Source organism: Rhineura floridana, chromosome 1, assembly GCF_030035675.1.
Source record: "Rhineura floridana isolate rRhiFlo1 chromosome 1, rRhiFlo1.hap2, whole genome shotgun sequence".
Classification (NCBI taxonomy): domain Eukaryota; kingdom Metazoa; phylum Chordata; class Lepidosauria; order Squamata; family Rhineuridae; genus Rhineura; species Rhineura floridana.
The window spans coordinates 50686616-50712192 of record NC_084480.1 but is presented as its reverse complement, the minus strand read 5'-3'; the positions used below and the strand labels follow the sequence as shown (position 1 = coordinate 50712192).

At 40.7% G+C, this 25577-nt stretch overlaps 1 protein-coding gene across 1 annotated transcript in view; it reads left to right on the top strand.

Moving 5' to 3' along the window:
• Positions 1-25577, top strand: part of MCCC2 (methylcrotonyl-CoA carboxylase subunit 2) — a 74759-nt gene that overhangs the window by 24136 nt on the left and 25046 nt on the right. Inside the window, exons 5-15 of the mRNA XM_061621295.1 lie at positions 2-129; positions 1296-1408; positions 4863-4976; positions 14890-14954; positions 15224-15323; positions 16568-16663; positions 18922-18994; positions 19610-19686; positions 21137-21203; positions 21738-21894; positions 22510-22624. Coding sequence (XP_061477279.1) covers positions 2-129; positions 1296-1408; positions 4863-4976; positions 14890-14954; positions 15224-15323; positions 16568-16663; positions 18922-18994; positions 19610-19686; positions 21137-21203; positions 21738-21894; positions 22510-22624 — 1105 coding nt within the window. The remainder of the gene's footprint in view (position 1; positions 130-1295; positions 1409-4862; positions 4977-14889; positions 14955-15223; positions 15324-16567; positions 16664-18921; positions 18995-19609; positions 19687-21136; positions 21204-21737; positions 21895-22509; positions 22625-25577) is intronic.

Sequence of the window (25577 nt, the reverse complement as noted above, 5' to 3'; positions counted from 1 at the left end):
GAGTGGAGTGTTTGATTATTGCCAATGATGCAACTGTCAAAGGTGGAACATATTATCCAATCACTGTAAAGAAACATCTACGTGCTCAAGAAATTGCAATGCAAAATAATCTCCCTTGTCTATATTTAGGTAAGTGCTATTATACATTGATAAAGTAAGATTTGTGGCAGGCTGTATTTTTAAGAGTCTGCTTCAATGACAAATAAAATCTGTTTTTACCTTTCTAGAGACTGGACTGTGGAGCCACAGTACTTTTTACAGTGGATCAATGCAGACAGCCTGCCTAAGAAAGCTCAGCTGTGGTTTGGCTTGGTGTCTGAATTGACTAAACATGGTTTACAACCAATTGGCAAATCGGAATAGGAAACTGGTTTGAAGTGGTTTTGGAAACCATGTTTTCCACTAACACAAGTTTGGCATGATGCTTGACTTGGCAGCATGAGAGACGGGAATGGACTTCTGAAGCTGAATGAGGACAGAAAACAAAAGCAGAATAGTAGATTTAAACTTTAGTTTATCTGTTCTCTGTTTATTCATTTATTTTTCTTATATCCCACCCTTCCTCACAAGAGAGTTCAAGGCAGCTAAGAACCTTCATAAACACCACACACACGCACCATGGTTAGAAGTTCAGACCTTGTTTTAGGTTGTAAACTATAGTTAGTGCAAACCATGGTAAGGTATTATGCTTAAATTAAGTCTGTGTATGTATGTCTTTCCTTCCTACAAATGGCAAGTGAAAGATGCAGAAGATGGATTTTCGTATACATTGCATACTGTTTAAACAATGCAAAAGAGTACAGTGGCGAAGGTACTGAAGACACAAATTGTAAATCAGGCTATATGTCTATGATAGTTCATTATTTGCTAGAAAATTGTTTCATTACTTACTAGAAAAATACCTGTCAAATCTGGTCAGTATACAGAAGGGCTGGGCCAGTAAGCAGCTTTGGCCAAAGTGAAGTAGCCTGTTTTCCCCTTTTCAGGTGCTGGAGCCCACCCCACCTTTCCCTTCGGTGGCACTGGCTGGGATGAAGGGCTGTAGATTGGAGGCAAGGAGAATCCCTATCCAAGCACTTATTATGTGAGGGCTCCATTGCAGCAATGACAGTGGCAGATTAAGGAGTTTGGGTGGGGGGAAGAAAGCATGTCTCTTTTCTTGTCTCCCTCCCAAGCCAGTATACACTGTCTCTGCATCTGAGTTTTCTCATTGCCCTCCTAGGAGGGAATAATGATTTCAAGTAGTGTATAGAACATACCTTGTTTACCGATGTTCAATTTTTATTTTAATTTAGTTGACTCTGGAGGTGCAAACTTACCACGCCAGGCAGAAGTGTTTCCTGATCGTGATCATTTTGGTAGAATTTTCTATAATCAAGCACTCATGTCTTCACAAAGAATTCCACAGGTAACTTTACTTAAGAATAAAAGTAGGAATATAATTAAATTGGACTGCAAAGAAAAATATGCAGGTAGTGAGTAGTGTTGGAGTTGTCAGTTACAAGTTATCCTTGTTCATGAGTGAGACTGTCATGAATTTCTTACCCTTGAACTTTCCCCTTAAACCAGAATGAGGAACCATTCTCCCGCAAAGGGCCACATTTATTTGGGGTAATCTATTGAGGGCTTCATGCCAGGAGTGAGTGGAGTAAGGGTTACCGCACAGTTTACAGTATCTCTCATTCACTCACACACCATATCAATAATTCTCTCTCACACTTACACACATACATCGTTCATCCATTCACCCCATGCACTTTCTCACCCATATACACTGCTCACCCCCCCCCAATTCTCTTTCTCTGGAAAACTAGTTTAAATTAGTAGCACATCTGTGTGTAATAATTTGAGATGGTGCACCTATAGCAGAAATGTTGAAAACAAGAAAATACAGTAATGACAAGCAGTTTTTGCTTGTAAAATGCTTCTGTATGATAATTAAGAATGTTTAAGCAGATGTGTTATAGTCTGAATTTGATTGGTATGGCACTTGTTAAATTTGATACCAATTTTGGAATTCTTTTACAACTAGGGTGGATTATCTTTAAAAGAGATGCAGGACAGTTCTGTGCGTGTTTACTTGGAAGTAAGTTCCACTGTGTTCAGTGGGGCATACTTCCAGGCAAGTGTGCATAGGATTGCAGCCTTGATCTGTTAAAGCTTTATCTGGTTTATCAATGGAGCTGAGATTTAAGGACTTGCTACTGTAATAGTGAATAAATTAAACAATCAAATGTGGCTTTAACAATGAGCAATTGCTTCCATTTATAGAAGATATCTCATACTTTATAAAAATAAAAGCAAACACCATACCAGTTCTGAGGGTTTTATAATATGTAACTGTATTTAACTATAACTGATTATTAAATCAATTGATCAATTAACCTGTTGCTAAATGAACTAAAAGAATCTATAATATAGCTCCAGTTTTACTTTTCTAAGGATATAGTTGTACCTATATATCATAAGGATATATAAAGATTATATATATATATATAATGCAAAAGTAGATTGGCACTTTTGTTTACCTCATTAGGGCCTGTCTCTTGCCTGTAGTTGGAACTAGAAAATAAATTGTCTCAGACTTGCTTCATTAGGCCTCTTTGCTTTTGCTTTCTTTAGTTTCAAAGGGACTTTGTATTTTATTTTATTCATGCACTATGCACAACATACAGCAGTGCGTAGAATTATTTCATGCAACTTGTTAAAAGAAAATGTTTTGACCATATCTGATATTATGCTGGGAGGGACAGGATGGCAAGAAGTAATTTGCTGCCACTTGACCTACATGACTTTATTCCACTCACATCACCATTTAACTGGAACAACTTTGAGTGTGCACTGATGCACTTGAAGATGGGAGTTGACATGTTTCCCCCCCTGTAGAGTGAGCACATCATTCTTTTATCTTTTGCACTGCAATCAAAAGGTGTACTTGCCTCTGATTTGGACACTGATTTAGTTGTTGGCTTTGTCTCTCCTCCCATGCCTTTAGGCAGGCTGTCTACTTGAAAAAAAATGATCAAAAGTCCATTGGGAAGTTTGTTTTTTTAGCTCAATCATGTTTTTCTTTTTAAAGTTGCAAAACTTCTCTGGGCAGCGAGGTAGTCATGGATTCATGATGATACAGGCCTCATCCAGTCAGTACTGTGTACAGAGCCAGGAAAGAGAAAGGTTTGTCTGACCACAAGGTGGCTAGTCTGCTTCAGAGTGCAATGACTTCTGCCTTTTTAGAACCTCTGTATGCACCTTCTTTGAAAATGTTAGAAAGATAGTAATTTGGATTCTTTTCCTGCTCCCTGCCACCCACTAGTTTGGATTGGCTGTCTGTCATAATAATCCTTTTCAAGTGGGAATCTAATAAAGGAAGAGGAAGTTTTTCCCCAATATACAATGTATTTTATATACATATGTGAGTAAATACATGTTCCCTGTAGCTGACATTTAAAAATGTAACATTTGAGGGCTTTGTGTTTTTCTTCTTTTTGAACTAAGAAAACAATTTTGTGCCATAAATGTCTTAATGTGTGAACAATTACCTGTGGCACTCTGTACCATGCCTTTAGTGGGCATAATGGACATAATGCAGGCCTGTTCAGTTAATGATGATGCCTCATTTGCACTCTATTTTTCAAAGCGTGTTTGCTTTTAATAAATACCCATTGAGACAGCAAAGGTGGAAGGTTACATCCTTTTATTTCTCTTCACTGCTTTCTCATGCTCTTTCCATACTCGTATGGTAATACTAGCTCAGTAAAAGTGCCATGTGTTGCACTTCCTATTTAGAGGTCTGAGTGCTTCAGTCAGGACAATATTCCAGCCTTACATTGCAGGTTTTGTGCTAAGGAATGCATCTTGAAAGAGTGACTCTGAAGAGATATTACTGTTTTATAAAATGCCACCTGTAAAAGACCAGGTGGAGGGGAATGTTGGACACCACTTCCAAATGTGCTTTCTCTGACTGCTGGGCAGTTGGAGTTGTAGGGAGATTGCAGAGGCTGGTCTCAGTGCCTGCCGGGCAGTTGGAGCTCCAACCATCCAACAGGTACAGAGAGAGAGAGAGAGAGAGAAGGGTAACTCCTCCCACCATTTTCTTTGGTTCCGCCCACTATCAATTGCGGCCCCCAATTGACTATTCCTATGGGTCAGTAACCTTCCAGATTAAAAAAAAGTTCTTCATCCCATTTTTAGCTGGTGATACACCTCTTTACCTTGATTTTTGATACCTAATTTTTAGGGTATTTTAAGACTCACCCTATTCTCTTGATAGTAATCTGTTTTAACTGTTTTTAATTGTATTTTTAAATAGTTGTAACCTGCCCTGGGACCTCATTGCAAAGAGTGGGCAAGGGCTCTAATCGCTGCTGCTGATGATAGCAGCAGCTGCTGCTGACTGCTAACTGCTCTGTTCTACAGCATCTCTATCAGTGATAAAGGTTTTCCTCCCAGAAGTGTACTCCTGCAGAAACTGGCAGATGAGATTATTTTCCTCTGGAGTGATCTGGTAGCTTCTTTGACTGTTAGCCTCTGAGATTTATCTGTTGTGGAGCAAGCCAAATCTTTCCTTGCTACTAGGCTCAGGCTGAGAGCCTTTCCCCTCAGAAACGAGCTTTGAGGATTTCTTTGAGTCCTCCATATTGAGAAAAGAAAAACAATTGATGCAATTGATAGAGCTGAAGTAAGAGAATTATCCTTCTAGTGATCAGTTTACAATCTCTGTCTAGATATAAGTAAAAAAAAAAGCTGATTGTTGCATGTTAGGTTGTAAGGTTAAAAGCAAATGAAGTTGTACAAAAGTGAGTATATTTGTTTCCACTGAATCCTCTGGTTCTGCTAATTCCTATTTCTGTTTATTTTCACAGATAGCAGTAGTTATGGGTTCATGCACAGCAGGAGGAGCCTACGTTCCTGCAATGGCTGATGAAAGTATAATAGTTGGCAAGCAGGGAACAATTTTCTTGGGAGGACCTCCATTGGTGAGTGAATGAATTTCTTTGTACTAGAAGAAAACTTGAAACAGAATAGGCAATCGGTTGTGGTAGAGATTGATTGAGTTTGTTATACCTGTCAACATAGACTCCATATTTCTAAGGCCTACCAAACCCCATTTTTCCAGTTGTCTGCCTGATTGCTTGTGTTTTTTTCCTTATGAATCACTAGCCTGGTTCATACGTCACTTTAAACCATCAACTAAACTATAATTTAAAGGAGAACACACAGCTTGCTGGTCTGCACAGCTGAAATCACAGGCACTTAACTGCTCTCCTGCTGCTTCTGTGAGCTAAGCCATAGACTGGCTTAGTGTTATATCCAAACCTGGTCTCGTGGTTTGTTTCCCGCTAAACAAACCACAAGCTTATTGCTTGTGGTTTGTTTGAGTTCACCTTTAAGCCATAGTTTTGTTTAATTATGGTTTATAAAGTGACGTGTGAACAAGCCACTGTCTGCTGCTCAGTGGCTGATGCTTCTAAATCTATATTCTTAGTCTGAAGGTGAAGTAATGCTAACTAAGTTTGGGATTTTGGGTCAAACTTCTTCATACAAGTCCAGGTGTGAAATGCAACATTCAGTTCAGTTTCCCCCTTTGATCTGCATGAAGGGCAAAACCTAGCCACAAATGGGTTTGACTATCCATTTTCTCTGTGGATTTGCTTCTGGCTTTTAGCAGAGAAATCAAAAATATATTATACATGAATAAATCTGAATGAAAGTTCTAAGAAACCATAAAGTGGCTATTACATGCATGGATTACAATATGCAAGATTAAAATTAACTACAGTTTAGCCATTGCTTAATCCTACATTGGCCCACCTAAATTCCATCAGACCTCTAGGTGCTTACTACATAATCACAGCTTTCCTAACTATGTGGCCTGTTAATTTAAGAGAACAACATAGCTACTAGTGAAATTCCAGACTCCTGTGGTCTTAGATGCATGTTAACTAGATATCAAACTGGTGTCCAAGATACAGGATCCAGGAAAATCCCACCATAAAATTAGTTCAGGTAAAAATTAAAGAAAAATGTTTAAAAATATAATAGTGAACAGAATTATTACAAAAATTAAATCTATCCAATGCTGTCTATAGGCCAAAGCTCAGGAAAAATGTAGTTCTTGTAATAACCACAAAGAACAGTTCTGATAGAGAAGAAAAATCTCCCCCAAATGAGTAACAATAATTAATAAGAGCTACACAAAACGTACGTGGAAAAGACAGCACTGAAAAACCCAAACCAGTGTAAAATTACTACAGTCAGTAAGTACATAATCTAAACACAAAATTTTAACACAAAGTGTTGTAATCTGCTTAGAGACTTTCAGGTAACTAGCAACTAAGAAGTCTAATAACAATTTTCTTTTCTGTGTATATGTTCTAGAGAAGAGATTAAGTTACAGCAGAAAAAAATGAAGAATGAAAAATCAGAAAAACTGCTTTTGTAAAATAGCCTTAGCAGGGTATGAGGAGTCTCATGAAGGTTACTCAGAGCTGATAATGAGTCCTGTATCTTCTTCACGCTGTTGCATGATCTCAGCTTGGCTGAAACCTTGCCAAGCGTTCTGTTTCATACATTGCAGCAAGGGGTCAAGATATTTTTGCCCTTATAGCAGACATTTAGGCCTGCTTAAACTGTGAGCCAGAATTTTTTTTTTACCAAAGTTTGCTTCCATTCCATCCTATCACTCTCTGGCATGATTAGAGCAAGTAACAGAGGGAGCCTGTCTAGCCTTATCCTGACAATTAAGGCAATTGCCTGAAGTGTGTGTGTTCTATCATCATATTATTTTTAGAAGTCTTCCTCCCTATATACTTTTCAATATGATGTAAACTATTATTTCCTTAACTAACTCCAATTCTGCTTTTTAATTATAACCTTGTGCCTTGGCCTAATATGTATGTTTTCACATATAGCTTAGCCATGCTATTTTTCTAGTTATATGCTACTAGAAATTTGCCTTTTCATAAATATTGTGGGTTTTTTAAACAAGAATAGTAGAATAAGCATCCCAATGCTATAGATGAATAGATGATGGCAGCTCCATAAGGATTTCCTGACTTTGGGGGCTCTGCGGCACCCTTGGAAGAAAGTGGGGAATTTGGCAGGAGATTAAGGAATAACACTGAATCCCTACTTCACCACCAAAGTGGTCTGCACAAGAAAGTGCTTCTCAGTGTTATTTGTAGTGTATATAGAGATAGGGAACCTGTGGCTTTCTGAGTGTTGTTGGACTACAACTCCCATCATCCCTGGCAATTGGCCATGGTGGCTAGGGCTGAGGAGAGTTGGAATCCAACAACGTATGGAGGGTTCCCCAACCCCAGTATACCAGCTTTGTGTGTATGAAGTTCAGTGTTGAAGTTCTGTCATTTCTAGTTCAGACGTGTCAGGTGTAGCTAGACTGGAAAAGACCTCAACTTGAGACCCTAGAGGTGCTGGATCTGAGCTCCATTACCAGGCAGGGTTAGCAGTACTGGGCCAGGTAGGCTACTCTGGTAACTCCTATTTGTCTTTTAATTTTATTCAGACAGTTTGATGTCTTCCATTTTCTTATATTATGTTACCCCCCATTAAAAACATAGCTAAGCTCTTTGTAGTAATTCTTCATATTAAAAAGAAGCCTGCAGTAGAAGTGTGAAAAGATGTTGTTATTGAAATATACTTGAATGAAATTGGTAGCCGCTACTTGGATTTGTTTTACATACTAAGATGACGTGGCTGCCGAGTGAAAAGATGCCCATTGCATTGCTTTGCTTGCAGGAATAATGACTTCAGCGTGGGAAGTGTTTTTCTGTGTCAGGAGTAGTTTTCTGGTACAAAGTAATTAGCAAAAGGCTACACAGAAAATCAATAGGAACCTTTGGATGACGAAACTGTGCCATTTAGCACTAATTAATTTGTTACTTAATTTCCTATCTGGATTTTAGGCACTAATTGCGACACTTTGGAAAAATGGAAAAGAGTCAGAGCTTATTGATTAAATTTAAGTGTAAGATTTTTTTCCAAAACCAAGGATTCTTTTTTAATTTAGGTTGCTTTAACACTGCTAACTTGAATAGAAATGGAGAATAAAGGCAGGCAGCTTTGCTTGGTATCATTTTGATATTAATATTATGTTTTGGGAAAACTATAACATACTTGTCTTCAAGGATTAGCCACCTTCAGTGTATTTGTGATCAGGACACTCTCCTGTTTGATCTAGAAAGTGAATCTATCTTTCTTTTGCTTGGCAGGAAGACCTGCTTGTGCCACCATCCACGATGTACTGCACCCATACAAGCGCAGCATCCCATTGAAATAACAGAGGGGAGGGAGGGTTCTTCAAGTGCAGGGTTTAGTGGATTTAATTCTTCCCTATTCCTGTGTTCCTTAGGTTTTCAGAGTGGACAGATTTCACATTCTCTGTCACATAGGTTGCAGTCACACTTTATTTATCTGCTTTCCCTGAGTCTGTCCAGGATAGTTAGAAGTTGTACGCTTCTGAATACCAGTTGCACTCAGGTTCTGCTTGCAGGCTTCCCCTAAGCATCTGGTTGGCCACTTTGTGAACAGGATGTTGGGCTAAATGGGACACTGGCCTGATCCATCAGGCTCTTCTTATGTTCTGTTCTTCGATTGCTGCTATTCTCTGCATCGACATACAATCCCTGAAACATCTCCTCAAATCCCTTAGTTTTTAGTACCAGCTATGGTTTAGTACCTGGTGATACTCAGATCTTTTTTCTCTCCTTATCTTTTCCCTTAGTGAAGGTTCTGGTTCACTCCTGGACTATTGCAACCTTCTGCTCTCTGGTACTCAAATGTCTAGAACTGTGTCTCCAAAATCATTCACCCCTCTCATTGTTCAAACCTTGTGATATCCCTCCTAAAATCCCTACATTACAAATTTCTCACTCTTACCTTCAAAGGTCCTCTAATGCTCCTCAGTTTCTCCATGCTGGCATATCCCTGTTCATGATTCTCACTCCTCCTGCTCCACCACCCTCTGCCATCCCAAAAGTCTTCAGCTCCCTTAAATGACTGCCCTTTAACCTGGCTTCCCCTTATGCCTGGATCTCTTGTACAACACTGCCACTCTTCCTTCCTTCCTTCCTTCCTTCCTTCCTTCCTTCCTTCCTTCCTTCCTTCCTTCCTTCCTTCCTTCCTTCCTTCCTTCCTTCCTTCCTTCCTTCCTTCCTTCCTTCCTTCCAAATCACCCTTTTCACTGACTTCTTCAGCACAATGTTTGAATTTTCCTCCCTGAATGTAAACTCTTCCAGTTTACTGTTGTCTCCAACTTCCCTCCCTGTATTGCTTTCTTTGTGTTGAATCCTGTACAAGATCCTTGGAGTGGAGACCTGTGTCTTTATTCATTTGTGAAATGATGTGCATATTACTGGTGCTTTATAAATAATAGTAACAATAGTTTTATGTTACCTGGTTATATTTACAGGCATACCCCGCTTAACGTTGCTTCACTTAACGTCGCCTCGCTCTAACGTACATGCTCCATACGCCACCATACCCCACTTAACGTATGCATGCTTTGCAATTACGGACACTTAATGGCATGACGCCGCTGCCATCTAGTGGCGATTGTAGTGGAGTACATGCATAGATAATTGATTCACTTTAAGTACATTTTCACTTTACATACACGCTCCGGTCCCATTGCATATGTTAAAGCGGGGTATGCCTGTATTTATAGTGTGTATGTATATATCACTCAGTCAACTATGTTCTCTGGGTGAACTCCGTTCTCTAAGTCCTGGCCCTTACATAGTCAAAACAGCACTATCCTTTTTCTAGCTTGAGTTCTCCTTTCTTTCTTCTTTCCAGCATTTATTTATTTATTTATTTATTTATTTCATTTATTGTACTTGTATACCACCCCATAGCCGAAGCTCTCTGGGTGGTTTACAGTAACTAAAAACATTAAAACAAATATAGAAATATAAAAACACAACTTTTAAAAACAATTTAAAACGCAATCTAAAAATTTAAAACAATTTAAAACACATGCTAAAATGGCTGGGAGAAGAGGAAAGTCTTGACCTGGCGCCAAAAAGATAAGTGTTGGCTCCAGGCGTACCTCGTCAGGGAGATCATTCCATAATTTGGGGGCAACCACTGAGAAGGCCCTCTCCCTTGTTGCCATCCTCTGAGCTTCCCTTGGAGTAGGCACCCGGAGGAGGGCCTTTGATCTTGAACATAGTATACGGCTGGGTTCGTATCGGGAGAGGCGTTCCATCAGGTATTGTGGTCCCAAGTAGTGTAAGGCTTTATAGGTCAAAACCAGCACCTTGACTTGAGCTCGGAAACATATAGGCAGTCAGTGCAAGCAGGCCAGAATCGGTTTTATATGTTCGGACTGTCTGGTCCCTGTTACCAATCTGGCCACTGCATTTTGCACAAGCTGCAGTTTCCGAACCGTCTTCATAGGCAGCCCCACGTAGAGTGCATTGCAGTAATCTAATTTGGAGGTTACCAGAGCATGGACAACTGAAGCCAGGTTATCCCTGTCCAGATAGGGGCGTAGTTGGGCCACCAGCCAGAGTTGGTAGAAGGCACTCCGTGCCACCGAGGCTACCTGAGCCTCAAGTGACAGAGATGGTTCTAGGAGAACCGCCAAGCTACAAACCTGCTCCTTCAGGGGGAGTGCAACCCCATCCAGGACAGGTTGGACATCCACCATCTGGTCAGGAGAACCACCCACTAGCAGCATCTCAGTCTTGTCTGAATTGAGCCTCAGCTTATTAGCCCTCATCCAGTCCATTGTCGCAGCCAGGCACTGGTTCAGTGCATTGACAGCCTCACCTGAAGAAGATGAAATGGAGAAATAGAGCTGCGTGTCATCAGCATACTGATGGCAACGCACTCCAAAACTCCTGATGACCGCACCCAATGGTTTCATGTAGATGTTGAACAGTATGGGGGACAGAACTGATCCCTGCAGAACCCCATACTGGAGAGTCCAGGGTGCCGAGCAATGTTCCCCAAGCACCACCTTCTGGAGGTGACCTGCCAAGTAGGAGCGGAACCACCGCCATGCAGTGCCTCCCACTCCCAACTCAGCCAGTTTTTCCAGAAGGATACCGTGGTCAATGGTATCAAAAGCCGCTTAGAGATCAAGGAGAATCAACAGTCACACTTCCCCGTCTCTCTCTCGACAGAGGCTGTTTCCATGGCAAAACCAGGCCTGAAACCTGACTGAAATGGATCCAGATAATCTGTCTCATCCAAGAGTGTCTGGAGCTGGCCCGCAACCACTCATTCGAGGACCTTGCCCAGGAATGGAACATTTGCTATCAGCCTATAGTTATTAAGATTTTCTGGGTCGAGGGAGGGTCTCTTCAGGAGTGGTCTCACTACCACCTCTTTCAGGCAGTCGTCTATCTCGCAGAGAGGCATTAATCACTTCCCTGGCCCAACCGGCTGTTCCATCCCTGCTAGCTTTTATTAGCCAAGAAGGGCAAGGTTCCAGTACAGAAGTGGTTGCATGAACCTGTCCAAGCACCGTGTCAACGTCCTCAAGCTGCACCTACTGAAACTCATCGAAGAAATTGGGACAAGGCTGTGCTCTGGATACCTTGCTTGATTCACCTGCTATAACACTGGAGTCTAAGTCCTGGCAGATGCTAAAGATTTAGGTGGGCCTCAGATGGTTCTACCATGTCCCTGGGGCCAGAGTGTAATAGCCCCCGGACAATTCTGAAGAGCTCCGCTGGGCGGCACATTGATGATTTGATAGTGGCAGCAAAATATTGTTTTTTTGCTGCCCTCATTGCTCCTAAATACAGCTTACCATAGGCACTTACCAGTGTATAATTGCATCCACTAGGAGTTTGTCTCCATCTGCACTCAAGCTGTCTCCTATATTGTTTCATCGCTCTCAGCTCTGGGATATACCATGGAGCCGTACGAGCTCTACACAGGAGAGGGCGCTCAGGAGCAATCATGTCAACCACCCGCGTCATTTTTGTATTCCACAGTTAAACCAGGGTTTCGACAGGAGCGCCAGCCCTATCAGCTGGAAAACTCCCCAGAGCCCATTGGAAACCATCCGGATTCATTAGTCTCTGGGAGTGGACCAACTTAATAAGTCCCCCACCCTTGCAGAAGGGAAAAGCCACTGTAAGTCTAAACTTCAGCAAGCAGTGATCTGTCCATGACAGAGGGACTGATGTAAGGCCCCCCACATTCAGATCACCAACTCCATGTCCAGTTGCAAAAACCAAATCTAGAGTATGCCTTGCTGCGTGTGTTGGGCCAATGGCATATTGGGACAGTCCCATGGTTGTCATGGAGACCATGAAATCCTGAGCCACCCTGGCTAAGGTGGCCTTGGCATGGATGTTGACGTCACCAAGAACCAACAGTCTGGGGGATGTCAGCAGTACACCCGAGACCACCTCCGTCAGCTCAACTAGGGAGTCTGTTGGGCAGTGAGGTGGGCGGTACACCAACAGAATCCCCAGTCTGTCCCACTGACCCAACATAAGGTGCAAACACTCCAGACCAGTAGTCACATGGACAGGGTGCTTCCAGAGGGAGATGGAGCTCCTATAGACCGCAGCACACACACCCTCCCTGACCCTCAGGTCTACCCTGATGCTGGACCAGGTACCCTGGTGGACATAGCTGGGAGAGACTGACTCCTCCCTGCTCACTCACCCAGGTCTCGGTTATACATGCCAGATCGGCTGCCTCATCCACAATTATATTGTGAATGAGGGAGATCTTATTATGCACCGATCTGGCATTTAGGAGCAGCATCTGGAGGCCTGAGAGCTGGCTGATAGGGCAACCAACAAACCTGTGGGTGTGGGGAGGACCAGAACAAGGCATAGTCGTTAACTGCCTGGGCCGCGTTCCCCTTACTTGGCAAATCCTCCTCACAACACCGTATCTCCCTCTACCCGTCACTACGCTAATTAGGCCCCCCTCAAATCTCGCCACTTGGCTCTGAGTCCTCTCTCCCAGGCACATGACTCAAGACCCACAAAAAGGCAGGCAAAGCAGGAGCCGCCTCAGCCAGTCGGCGTATGTATCCCCTCCAAAGAAGGGACAGGTGGAAGAAATCAGCCACAACTGGCTGAGTACCTGGGGCCTGGTACTGCAAGGCATGACACTTGTTGAGCAGAAGTCCAACAGGGAGAGAGTGGTGGTGGTGGTAGCACAGCGGCAGGCAAGCAGCAGCAGCAGCAGATGGCTCTCCTTCAGTGGATGGTGGTGTTCCCCTTTCTCCTGCAGGCACTGGGTCTCCCAAGCCACCTCAGCCAGCCAGCTTATGTATCCCCTCCAGAGAAGGGACAGGTGGAAGATATCAGCAACAGCATATATAGCAGTAAATCTGCACTGAGGTTAACACAAACCAACTGTGTAAACTTTTTCTTTCTTTCTTTCTTTCTTTCTTTCTTTCTTTCTTTCTTTCTTTCTTTCTTTCTTTCTTTCTTTCTTTCTTTCTTTCTTTCTTTCTTTCTTTCTTTCTTTCTTTCTTTCTTTCTTTCTTTCTTTCTTTCTTTCTTTCTTTCTTTCTTTCTTTCTTTCTTTCTTTCTTTCTTTCTTTCTTTCTTTCTTTCTTTCTTTCTTTCTTTCTTTCTTTCTTTCTTTCTTTCTTTCTTTCTTTCTTTCTTTCTTTCTTTCTTTCTTTCAGAAAGAGCCCAGGGCAGCAAACAAGAAACAAAACACTAAGAACATCATAAAACATCTTATAAACATCTTTTTAAAAAATCTTTAAAAACATCTTAAAAAGCAATTCCAACACCGATATGAACCCACTCGTATGCTACGCTCAACATCAAAGGTCCTCCTCCAGGTGCCTACTCAGAGGGAAGCTCAGAGGATGGCAACAAGGGAGAGGGCCTTCTCAGTGGTGGCCCCCCAAATTATGGAATGATTTTCCTGACAAGGTGCGCCTGGTACCAACAGTGTTATCTTTTCGGCACCAGGTCAAGACTTTCCTCTTCTCCCAGGCATTTTTTTAACAGCATTTGAATCGCACGTTTTAACTTGCTTATCGGTTTTTATGAGTTTTAATTTGGTATGGTTTAAATTTGTATACTTGTTTTTAATGTTTTAAATTGTTGTAAACCTCCCAGAGCTTCGACTACGAGGCGGTATATAAATGCAATAAATAAATACAGATGCAGACTGGGATAAGGTCTCTACTTAAAAGGCTTGTTGAAAGAGAAAGATCTTCAGTAGGCACTGAAAAGATAAGAGATGGCACCTGACTAATATTTAAGGAGAGGGAGTTCCCAAGAGTTAGAAGGTAGAGTAGGTGCCACAACACTAAAGGACTGCTTCCTATGTTGTGTGGAACAGAGTTCCTGATAAGATGGTATCTGCAGGAGGCCCTCGCCTGCAGAGCGCATTGATTAACTGGGTATATAAGAGGTAACACGATATTTCAGGGATCCTGGTCCCAAGCTGTTCAGGGCTTTGTACACCAAAACCAGCACCTTGAATCTAACCGGGTAGCTAATGGGCGGCCAATGCAATTCTTTCAGCAGCAGGCTGACATGTTGGCAATATTCTGCCCCAGTGCGCAGTTGCTCCACTGCATTTTGCACCAGCTGCAGAGTTTACTACTAGCTTCAAACCTTGGTTTAATTAAAACTCATAAATTGGTGTTATCTGCACCAAGCCAGAGTTGACACCTTGGAGATCCTCAGATTGAAAAATAAAACAAAAACCAATAGGCAGGATCCAAAGACTGTGCTGTTTCAAAGTTTGTTGTAGATAACATTAAAAAAAACCCAAGATGATGGTGAAACTAGTGAATGTCTTACTGCTGATTATGTAAACCATTCTGGTAGCCTTTTCAGCTAAAGAGTGGGCCAAAAATGCTTTAAATAATAACCCCAGTCCTATGAACTGCTATGCTGAGACTTTGCTTTTGGGCTTTAGGTTAAAGCAGCAACTGGGGAGGAGGTATCGGCAGAAGATCTTGGTGGTGCTGATCTTCACTGCAGGTAAAATAAAACATCCTCTCCCATCTTCAATACATTTTAATGGAACCTGCTGTAAATCATGTTGCTCTAAATAATGATGGAATCTTCTTTTGTTGTCAGTGGATATCATTGTTAAATGCTTGCTCATTATTTCTCAATATTGTGTTTGATAGGGCTTCAGGTCTTTCAGATTGTGTGAGAAGATGGCATTTTTAAAATATTTCACAATTGAATAGTAAGCAAAACCTTTTTATCTGTTTAATATCATGGTCTTGTATTTAAATCTGCAGAAAATCTGGTGTAACTGATCACTATGCTTTGGATGATAATCATGCACTCCATTTAGCTAGAAAAGTGGTGAGAAGTTTGAATTACCAGAAGAAAGTAGATGTGAGTAATTTTTTGTCTTGTTTCCTTTGAAGTGATGCATGAAAATCTAAAGTAATTCTTCTGCTATTGCTAAAATACTTAGGATGTGGCTGTTGGTAATAATGCCGTGGAAAATTCTTTATTTAAAGTTTTGAGTAGCTCTATGGCCTGTTGCAAATGTACCACAGCTGTTTTTTTTAATCATGGTTAGATTGAGAATGGACTGCAAGTTCATGTGCTCTTTTCCCCTTTGCATTTGGATTCTCCCCATCCTTCCTTGGTAGAACTATCCATGGTGTAGTGTGTTATCAGTACTGCTGATAACCAGGGTTTGCTGTTGACTAGGGTTTGAAATAAGGACTTGAAGATGATATGTTAACCTTGGTTAACTTTGGTGATGGTTTTAATGTAGGTATAAATTAACCACGGTTAATGCACCAATGTTAACATAGTTCACATAGTGGAGGGGAGGAGCGGAGCATGGGGGTTGAAATGAGTGGGTCTGTACTCAATTCCTGATGTATTTCTAGTCAAGAAAGTAAAGAATTCCAATCTGGGTTCATGCCTGGCTGTGGGTCTGAGTCAGCCTTGGTTGTCCTGATGAATGAACTTTTCAGAGAGTGGGACAAGGAGAGTGTGACCTTGATCCTACTTCTCAATCTTTCTGCAGCTTTTGATACCATTGACCACAGTATTCTCCTGGACCGGCTCCATGGAATGGGAATTGGGAGCACTGTGTTCCAGTGGTTTCATTCACCTTGGAAAAGTGGTTTTTGGCCCCTAAGCAGTTGTGCTATGGAGCACTGCAAGGCACTATTTTATCCCCAATGCTATTTAATAGATTTGTGAAGCTGCTGGGAGCAGTCATTAGGATCTATGGGGCAAGGTGTGAACAGTATGCTGACACTCAGCTCTATTTCTTCATAACATCTGAATCAGGTGCCACAAAATACTCATTCTACGATGGTATGGAATTGTTCTTTTAGTGTGGCAGCACCTACAATTGGAACTCCCTGCCTATTGATGTCAGGCATGCGCCTTCACAGTATGCTTTTCAGCACTTGCTTAAAATATTTCTGTTTAAGGCAACCCTATCCAGACACATAGATGCTGATGTCTTTTAATAACAACAAATTGATCGTTTTAATGTTTCTTGTAAACTGCTTAGAGACTTTTTTACAATCAAGCACTATATAAATTTTGTTAAATAAAAAACACTGATTAATTTGTAAATGTCTTTTTTGTTGTACTTTAAATTCTTGCAGGTGACAATAGAACCTTCAGAAGAACCTTTGTTTCCTCCTGATGAACTTTATGGGATAGTTGGAGAGCAACTTAAAAGAAATTTTGATGTCAGAGAGGTATAAATGCAAAATATTATTACACTGGCATGTATACAGAAGAGTGTTCTGACATATAGCTGCATATAACATATATTCAGGGCTCCCTCATGTCACAGGTCTGGCAGGCCACCTTCCAGGAACTCATATGTGTTGTGGAAGTTGCTAAACTATGCTTCAGTTTGTGTACTTTTGCCACTTTTCGACTGTTGCGCAAGTAGCTAGGTGCCACTTCTCCCTATTCCCTTTGCTGGTTCAATGTAAGCATCAAAAAGAAAAATTATCAGTTAAGAGAATAGCAGAATTTCAGTGTGTGTGTTCCACCCTATCCTTAATAGGCCTTCACTGCTCCTACTCTTATTGTAGGAGTTCGCAATATAATGCTGATCTTATTTTGTTAAAACATTGTTAAGAAAAGCCAGGGTTTAATTTTTTAAAATATCTGCTAAACTACATCCAATTTTGATGTTGTCTCCAGTGCAAATACATCAGCATATCCATTAGACTACTCTGCTGCTTCTCTGTGACATTTTAATTATCTAGATGTTGTAGAATCACCAGGCACTAGTCTTCTGGGATTTTAAGGATTGTACAAGTTCATCCACATTGATGTTCCTTTCAGAACATTGTAGGATGTATTGTGTTACTTTTCCTTAAATTCACAGTGATAAGGGAATGGGTAAGTGGTGACATGCAACAGTTAGAATGTTGGTCCTTGTCAGTATGCATGGACAAAGTGAAGTATTGTACCTTGTTTCCCATAATAATCAAGCTTTCAGTTTGAAACCCAATCAGTGAGGTATGTTTCTTCTAGAGATGTGGAAGAATTCCTCAAAAAACAAATGTAGTACCGGACTTCCTGCTAATCTGCGCATTTACTTCATGTTTGCATCAATCCTGCATGCTGCTAGTTTGTTCAGCTTCTTGCAGCACCGGAAGAACCAGCATCGAGTATCTCATTGTATTCCTTTTTAACTCTGGTCAAAACTTTAGCTTCCTCTATGAGTGCAAAACAAAAAAGCATCCAGAAAGTTGGGCAATGTGGAGCACTTTCTCCCCTTTGTACCTCATGTGGGTGTGCGCACACACGCATGTTCTCCTAACTGAAAGCCCCTCTCCCCTTTTATTTTTCAGTTTTCCTCAGACTGAATCTCCTCAGTTGTCCTTTTTTTATTATGCAAAGAAAGACTGGTGGGTGCAGGGAGGAGAGTGTATAACTTTGGAAGGATGTCCCTTTTAAACAAAAACCAGAGAAAAGCCTCAACTTGGGACAGGGCGGAGGGAGAATTAATCAATAAAGGAAGAGCAGGAACTGGAGGAATAGAAGTAGTGGCAGGAAAAGCTGTATGCATCTTTCTCTTACCTTTCCTTCAGTGTCTTCCACTCCAAACCCCATCCCAGCGTCTTTAAAGGTGGCAAGAGGATCTTCCCTATCGCATCTGGATATATGAGAACATATCTTCCTCCATTCCCCTTACCTAACTCTGCTTTCTTTTAAAGCAGCAACAACAAACAAATCATTGCCTCTGTCTCCTCATGAGTAAACATGCCAAGGACAACTGGAGTCCTGGCTCTTGGCTGAAGAGGGGAGGGGCTGGAAGTGAAAGTCCTTGTAAAATCAGGGAACCAGCCTTCTGCTTTGCTTTGCTAATGTGAAACTGAGTAACATTGACAAGTGATCTCTCGTTTCCTCCCTCGGATGGGGGCGGGGATCAGCCAAAATAAAAGCTGCGGCTGAAGAGGGGACTCAGAAGGGAAGATGGTTGTAAAATCGGAACCAGAAGGAGGGGAGATCAGCTTGCCTCCCTCCTTTAAAGCAGCAACAAGCAAATTGCTGCCTCCTGACACGTGATCTCTCGCATTCTTTCACAGCTGGGAAGTGGGGAAAGGATCCAATACTATTTGGGTGGGGAAGTAGTAGGCAAGGGGGGGATTTGGTGGGTGCATGCTGGGCAGAGGGAAAGCAGCTTGCCTTTGTTAAAATGAATGATAAAAATATTGTTATTTTAGGGGAAGAAAAAACAAAACGGAAATAGCAGGAGATAGTGGGGAAAAATCAACTATGGAAAGAAACTGCCTGGGAGTTCGATGAAATACAAATGAATAGAGAGTAAACAACTAATCTCAACTCTGGTTCCTTCAGGTGATAGATTGGGGTTGAAACATGAAGCTGTTATTTTGTGTCTAATATAAAAGAGAAGGTGCCCTTAAAATCATTTTAAATTATGACAAAGAGTGAACTACTAATAATGAGTTTCTTGTTATGTTTTCTAATTAAGGTCATTGCTAGAATTGTAGATGGAAGTAAATTCGATGAATTTAAAGCCTTATATGGGGATACATTAATCACAGGTATTATTTTAAGTCACTATAAATAAACTTTCCTGCAGCTTTATCTACTATATTGAAAAGTTGTTTGCTATGCACTTGGATACCTCTTAAGATGCCATAACCAAATTTTGCATGATGGTTCCTGAGATCAAGGAGCAGGTTTTCATCCATGTTTGGATACAGTTGGACACCATTTTGAATCAAGATGGCAGACTGAATCTTTCAGAACTGCACTGACTTTAACCAAATTTTGCATGATAGTTTCTAAGAAAAAAGAGCAGTTTTTATTTGTGTGGATACAATTGGATGCCATTTTGAACAAACTGAATCAGACTGACCCTTTCAAAACTGCACTGATTTTAACCACTGATTTCAAAACTGTACTAATTTTTTTGGTTTCTTAGAATTCCTGAGTCACAGCAGGCACAGGGCTGCTACCATTGTAATATGTTGGAGCTTCTGTGTGTTTGCCTTTTCAAAATATTTTGTAAGAGCTTACAAAAAATTAACAGTTCATAAGTTTTATATAAAAGTATTGTGGTTATATGAAAGTATTGTGTTGGAATGTTTTAGTCTTGCAGCCTTTCATTGTGAGATGAATGTGCAATTTCCACTTACCTTCATTTTTTCCTCCAGGATTTGCTCGAATATTTGGCTACCCAGTAGGAATAATTGGAAACAATGGTGTTCTTTTCTCAGAATCCGCAAAGAAGGCAAGTATAACATAAGAAGTTATTGAAGCTCTGCCTTCCAGATGTTCATTATTGCTGAAAACAAAGCACACACTAAGGACAAGATTCATAGCGAATGATTACCTTTTTTCATGATTGCTTAAAAATGAGACAACAGCTTCATTTTCATCAAATGTAGTGTTTTCTTACATTATAAGAAAAGGGTGGAGAATCTGTGATCCTCCAGATTTGCCCCGTTGTATGTTGCCTGGGCAATTGGATTCCAAGAACATCTGGAGGGCCACAGGTATACCCTATGCCTGTTCTAAGGAAATGTACTTACCCTTGCTAGTTTTAGATGTAAATGTGTCTCACAACTTACAAGACATTCTGTCATAATTTTATTGTGTGCTTCTAGCCATATTGTTTTAGCAGAAGCAGTATCAAATAAGACCGTATGAGATCATATTTGGAGGTTTATCTTCACATACCTCTTGTCATCTGAGATGAGGGAGGAGGCAGTGGGAGAGTGGACCATCTCAAATGGCACCCAGCTTTTAGAATTTTTTTCTCAGGAAGCCTCACCAGGCACTTATATTAATATCTTTTCCATGCCTGGTGAAGACCTTATGTTCCCAAACTTTTAACATGCTATGAACTTTAAATATTTAAGATAATGCTGCCATTTTATATTTTTGTATTTATTGTTGTAAGGACTGCAACTAGATAATGCATGTGAAGTACTTTGGACATTTGAAAGTGCTATACAGGTGCTAAGTATTAGTTATCAAAGCTTTTCTCGAGGCCTGCCATGCTGCAATAATTGTTCAGTCTAACTTGATTTTTTTCCCTCACTCCTAATAGCAATGAGCTTAACGTACTATTTCTAGCATTCAGCACAGTAGCAAACTGTTTCCTCAGTTACTACCCCCTACCATTTATCACATTCTTATGTGTTGCTTCAAATCTATTTCAGCAGTTACTGGGGAATGAGTAACTGTTTAACGAATCAGCTTTTTAAGCAAATAAGTAACACTGATTAGGAAAAGTTTTTTAAAAAAATACTTTTGTGGTTTGGTTCAGAAGCAATTTAGAGAGTATTACTAAAGTTAGGAAAAATAACAGACATGGTTACACTCAGGTATTGGGTCATTTCCAGTGGAGAGAACTAGGAAAGGCAATTTTATGTGTCGATGTTTGTTTTTTAATTAGATAAGCATATTTCATGTAAAACATGATGGATTTGATAGATTCTTTTATAGTTACAGCAACTTCATAAAATATTGTCATGGAAGCACCAATTGATTTTAACAATAGATGGAATTGCAGATGAGCTGTTTAATTATCTATGGATCAGCTATCAAAAAACTTGACTGTTTTCATGGTTTTTTTTACTGATTTTATTTTTATATGTTGTATTCTGCCTTGATATATTCTTGTGAAAGTGCAGATTATAAATAAGTAAATAAAAAATATTTTACTGATTTTACAGGGCACCCATTTTATTCAGCTTTGCTGTCAGAGAAATATTCCCATTGTGTTCCTGCAAAACATCACAGGCCAGTAATTCATTTAATTTATGTAGCTGGATTTAGGGAAATAAATGATTTAGAACTACAAATTCATTGCATAGCCCTCAGCAAATGAATGTATAGAAGTAATACATACATTGCTATTCATTATTTATAACAATTTCTATTTGTTTTGCAGGGGGGCTATAGAGCTGACATTAAGTAAACTTGTTATTAAAAGTGACTGTGAAAACTAGGCAGTATACAGTGATTGAAATAAAAAACAAACCCTGCCCGCAGGCCTACAATCAACAGTGAATATTATTTATTTATTAAATTTATATCCTGCCCTTCCTCCCAGTAGGAGCCCAGAGCCTATTTTAAAGTAATAATAGGCTAATACGTTTATTAAGACCAACTAAATTATTACAAAGCAGTGAGCAAGTTACTTTGTCATGTTTTAGTTGGACACAGTAAAGGTGTAACCCTACAGTTAGGTTTGGATTTTTTTTCCCTAATAGCCAAACAAGGATACTTGCAAAATTGATTGACATCGATCTTGCTGCTTCTATAATTCATTAGGTTTCATGGTTGGTAGAGATTATGAAGCTGGTGGAATAGCAAAAGATGGAGCCAAGATGGTAACTGCTGTAGCATGTGCTAGTGTGCCTAAAATAACAGTAATTATTGGAGGTTCCTATGGTGCTGGAAATTATGGGATGTGCGGAAGAGCGTATAGGTGAGTATGTATTCTAGAATTGAGAATAAATTTACATTGCTAAATTCAATTGTGACCCAAGCAGACTATGCTATTTATTTTTATTTATCCAAAGCACCTACACAGGTGAATTAGTCAATACACTGAGACCACATGACCAAGCTGCTGGCTATTTGTGTTGCATGCCATACTGAATTAGATCCTTAGGTGGTTCCGGTTATGTGAGCATCTTGCCACTTTGTATGTGTGATGTTGCAGTATCGTGGGACAGAAGCTAAGACACCTCTGCTTTCTAGCTAGATGACCTTGATAAAAACATTAATACTCGCTTCAGTATCAATAGTTTAGAGATTATGGATGATTAAGCAGTATATAAATTCTTAGAAGGTGGTGAACGTATGTCATACCATGTGCTCAACACCTCCAAGAAACCCTTCAGGTGAGCTCAGCAGTCCTTTCTGTTGAATAAAATAAATAGCCTGGTTAAGAAAATGGATGCTTTTTGCTACTTTCATATTATGCAAGTTACAGTAATAGTAAGAAAGGCCTCTCCACCCCCAACAAAAAAAATAAGGAAATTTGAAAATCTCTTGGGAGATTTGTGTTCTATGTTAGCTTCTTGTTTATATTTTTCAGTCCAAGGTTTCTTTTTATGTGGCCAAATGCTCGGATCTCAGTTATGGGAGGAGAGCAAGCTGCAATGGTTTTGGCTACAATAACCAAGGACCAAAAAGCAAGGGAAGGAAAGCAGGTAAGTGTCATCTAATGCTAGCTTTGGATACGAAGGTGGAAGTAAGTGCTCACCATTCCACACTTACTACCATAATTCTCTATCATTTCTTGGTATGACTAATTTGTGTTAGTACTCCATGCCCAACTGCACACATTCTTTTTAATCACTGCTGAAACTGCACTGAAATCTAATTAATACTTAAAAGTAGTTCATAGGTTATCGATATAATTACGTAATAAATAAAGGAAATGTTAGGAATAAACTGACCTTTCCAGGCCACTGCAAACAATCACGACTCCAATTTACAATTACACTTACATATACATGATTTGCAAAACCAGAACTATTATCAGTTAACAAAGTTTGAACTCAGAAAGCCAGCATTCACTTTAAGAACAATGAGCAGAACCCATTACAAGGGATTTTCTCCTTCTCCTTCTCTTGGATATAAGTATGGCAGTAGATCTCTCCTTCATACCTTGCCTTTTTTTCAGTATTTCCTGATGTCTATAGATTCAGTATTTCTCAGGAAATATACTTTTATTATAGAGTTTGGTGCTAGCTGAAAGATTAACAAAGCAAGTGAGCTGGCACATAGACGAAACTGTTTGATGCTGTTTGGTAGTTTTATTGGATATGTGAGGATCACCAACCCAGTGCTCATGGGCACCATGACACCCACAGAGGCCTTCATTTGTGCCCTTGGACAGGTCTCCCAGACTCTGAAGTTTCTTTTTTCTTTTTAAAGTAAGTCTATTGTCCTCTTAGAAATAAAGTTATGAGTGAAATCAGAGCTGTGACTGATAAGTGAGTTGTTTGAACACCAGGTAGTAGGAACCCCAGGGGTCCTGAAGAACTGCTGTTTTCCCTTCCCCTTTAGTATACATTTCCTGTGTCTGTCTTATTTTCTAGTCCTTGGAATCTCCATAGTTTCTACTTACTTTTTCCTTAGCAACCAGGATATATCTTTCCTGTGGTAGGCAGGGCTGTGGATTCAGTACGCCAAACCTTCGACTCCGACTCCTCTATTTTTCTACTGTCTGATCCGACTCCTTCATAAATGGCAAATGTATATTAACTAGTAATAACAAATTTACTGTAGTAAAATGGTAGCACAAGGCATTTCATCGCCACCACATGAATCATCAGGCTAGATTGATAGAACATAAAATATATTTATTTGATTAAAATTTCTGAACAAGAAAACTTCCCTAAATTCCTATGAAAGTTTTTATTTTGAAGTCGGAGTCGGTACATTTCTACCGACTCCACCCAAAATTGCTTCCGACTCCACAGCCCTGGTGGTAGGTTCATTCCTAGAAGTTGTTTTCTGCAAATGTTATTACACAATAAGTGTGGGTGGATGTTAAATAATCCCCCTTTTCCCCCAAAAGGCAAATGTGCAAACGTGCAAACTTTGCAGAGACTAATGCATACTTCCTGCTATGCAGGAGCTGAAGACCAGGCACTCATTAACAGTATGCTATATAGTTAACTTACAGGACGATGGTGGGCATGTCTACTCTTAGAGATTTTGCTACTATCAAGCAGTATATACATTTTGTTAAAAAGAAATATAAATAAAATACACAGAAGTCTCTTTGTGCGTAAAGGTCTTACTCCCAGATATATGGATACAGGATGGGGACTTGGGCTTAGGTTTAGGGTTGACAATGGAGAAAATTAGGGATCTTGTGCCTAATAGCTGTTTGGCAGGCAGAATTCAGCAGGTAAAGCCATTTCTAGTATGGGAATACAATTAGGGAAAAGCTTCACCGTAACTGTTCTCTCTCTAATTTTGTGTTATGCCATGCCATCCATGGCAGTCATGTTATGTTATGCCATGCCATCCATGGCAGCCATTTTCCATAGGAGGTATGCCATCAAGCGGGTATTAGCTCCACCTATCGTCCGAAGGCAAGAATGTTTCTGAAGTCAAGACTAGGGGCATCAGGCCCCTCCCACTCTCCAGTTCATTCTTGCCTTCGTACCGAACAAGTTTAAGATTATTGCTTAGCTTATAGATAAGTCTTTCGTGTTTTTGTGACAGGGTGGGAGATTAATCTAATTTAAGATTAATCTAACTAACTTAATCCAGCAGCCTGCTGTTACAGCTCTCGCGCCGCCGTCCTCCTCCTCTTTATCCCTCTCTACCTTTTGCGCCAGTTTCCAAGCCTGCGCCTGCAGTTTTCTCTTCCCCCCAGCTCGGTCTGCGGCATTTTAAAGCTCACCACGACCGCCTTCGGAGCCTGCGGCTGCGGCTCCATCCTTCTCCTTGCCAGCTGAGACTGTCCTGCGGCAATAGAGAGCTACTTCGCTCTCTAGCTGCGATCGTGCTTATAAGCCCCGCACCACTAGATCGGCTCCTTGAAGGTGTTTTTTCTTTTGAGCTCGTCGGTGCTTCCCTAACCGCCATTACTCCTTCTCCAGTTCTAACCCTTTTTTGATTGGCCTATTTTCCCGCTTCTTTTCGCGGGCGCCATTTTGATTGCCCGTTTTCTCCTGCTCTTTCTGCTAGCCCACTAGTATTGCAAGGGGGGTCTCACTTTCACGGGCTGTGGATAGCAGAGTCCAGCATTCCTGTCAGCTTCCCCTGTGTGACCTGCCTCTGTTTGTGTGTTACAGATAGGATTCTAACACTTTATATAGGTTCCTTTATTAACTCTGCTTCTGCTACTGGCCCTGCACTATTTGATTACTGCTGCTATCTGAACCAGTACAAAGACTGTTATTGCTCCAACGCTTGTGCTCTGTGCCTGTTTCATCAAAACTATTAATACTGCACTGTTGTGCACCAGACTAACTGATACTTAGTGCGCAAGGTGCTGATACCATATAATCCCTGTCTGAACTGTACATTCTGCCCCATCCGTGGCCGTGTACAAAGGCTGTTGTTATCATACAAGCTGTTTGGACTGTACCTTCTGCCCCATCCGTGGCCGAGTACTAGACCTGTTGTTACTGTGCAAAG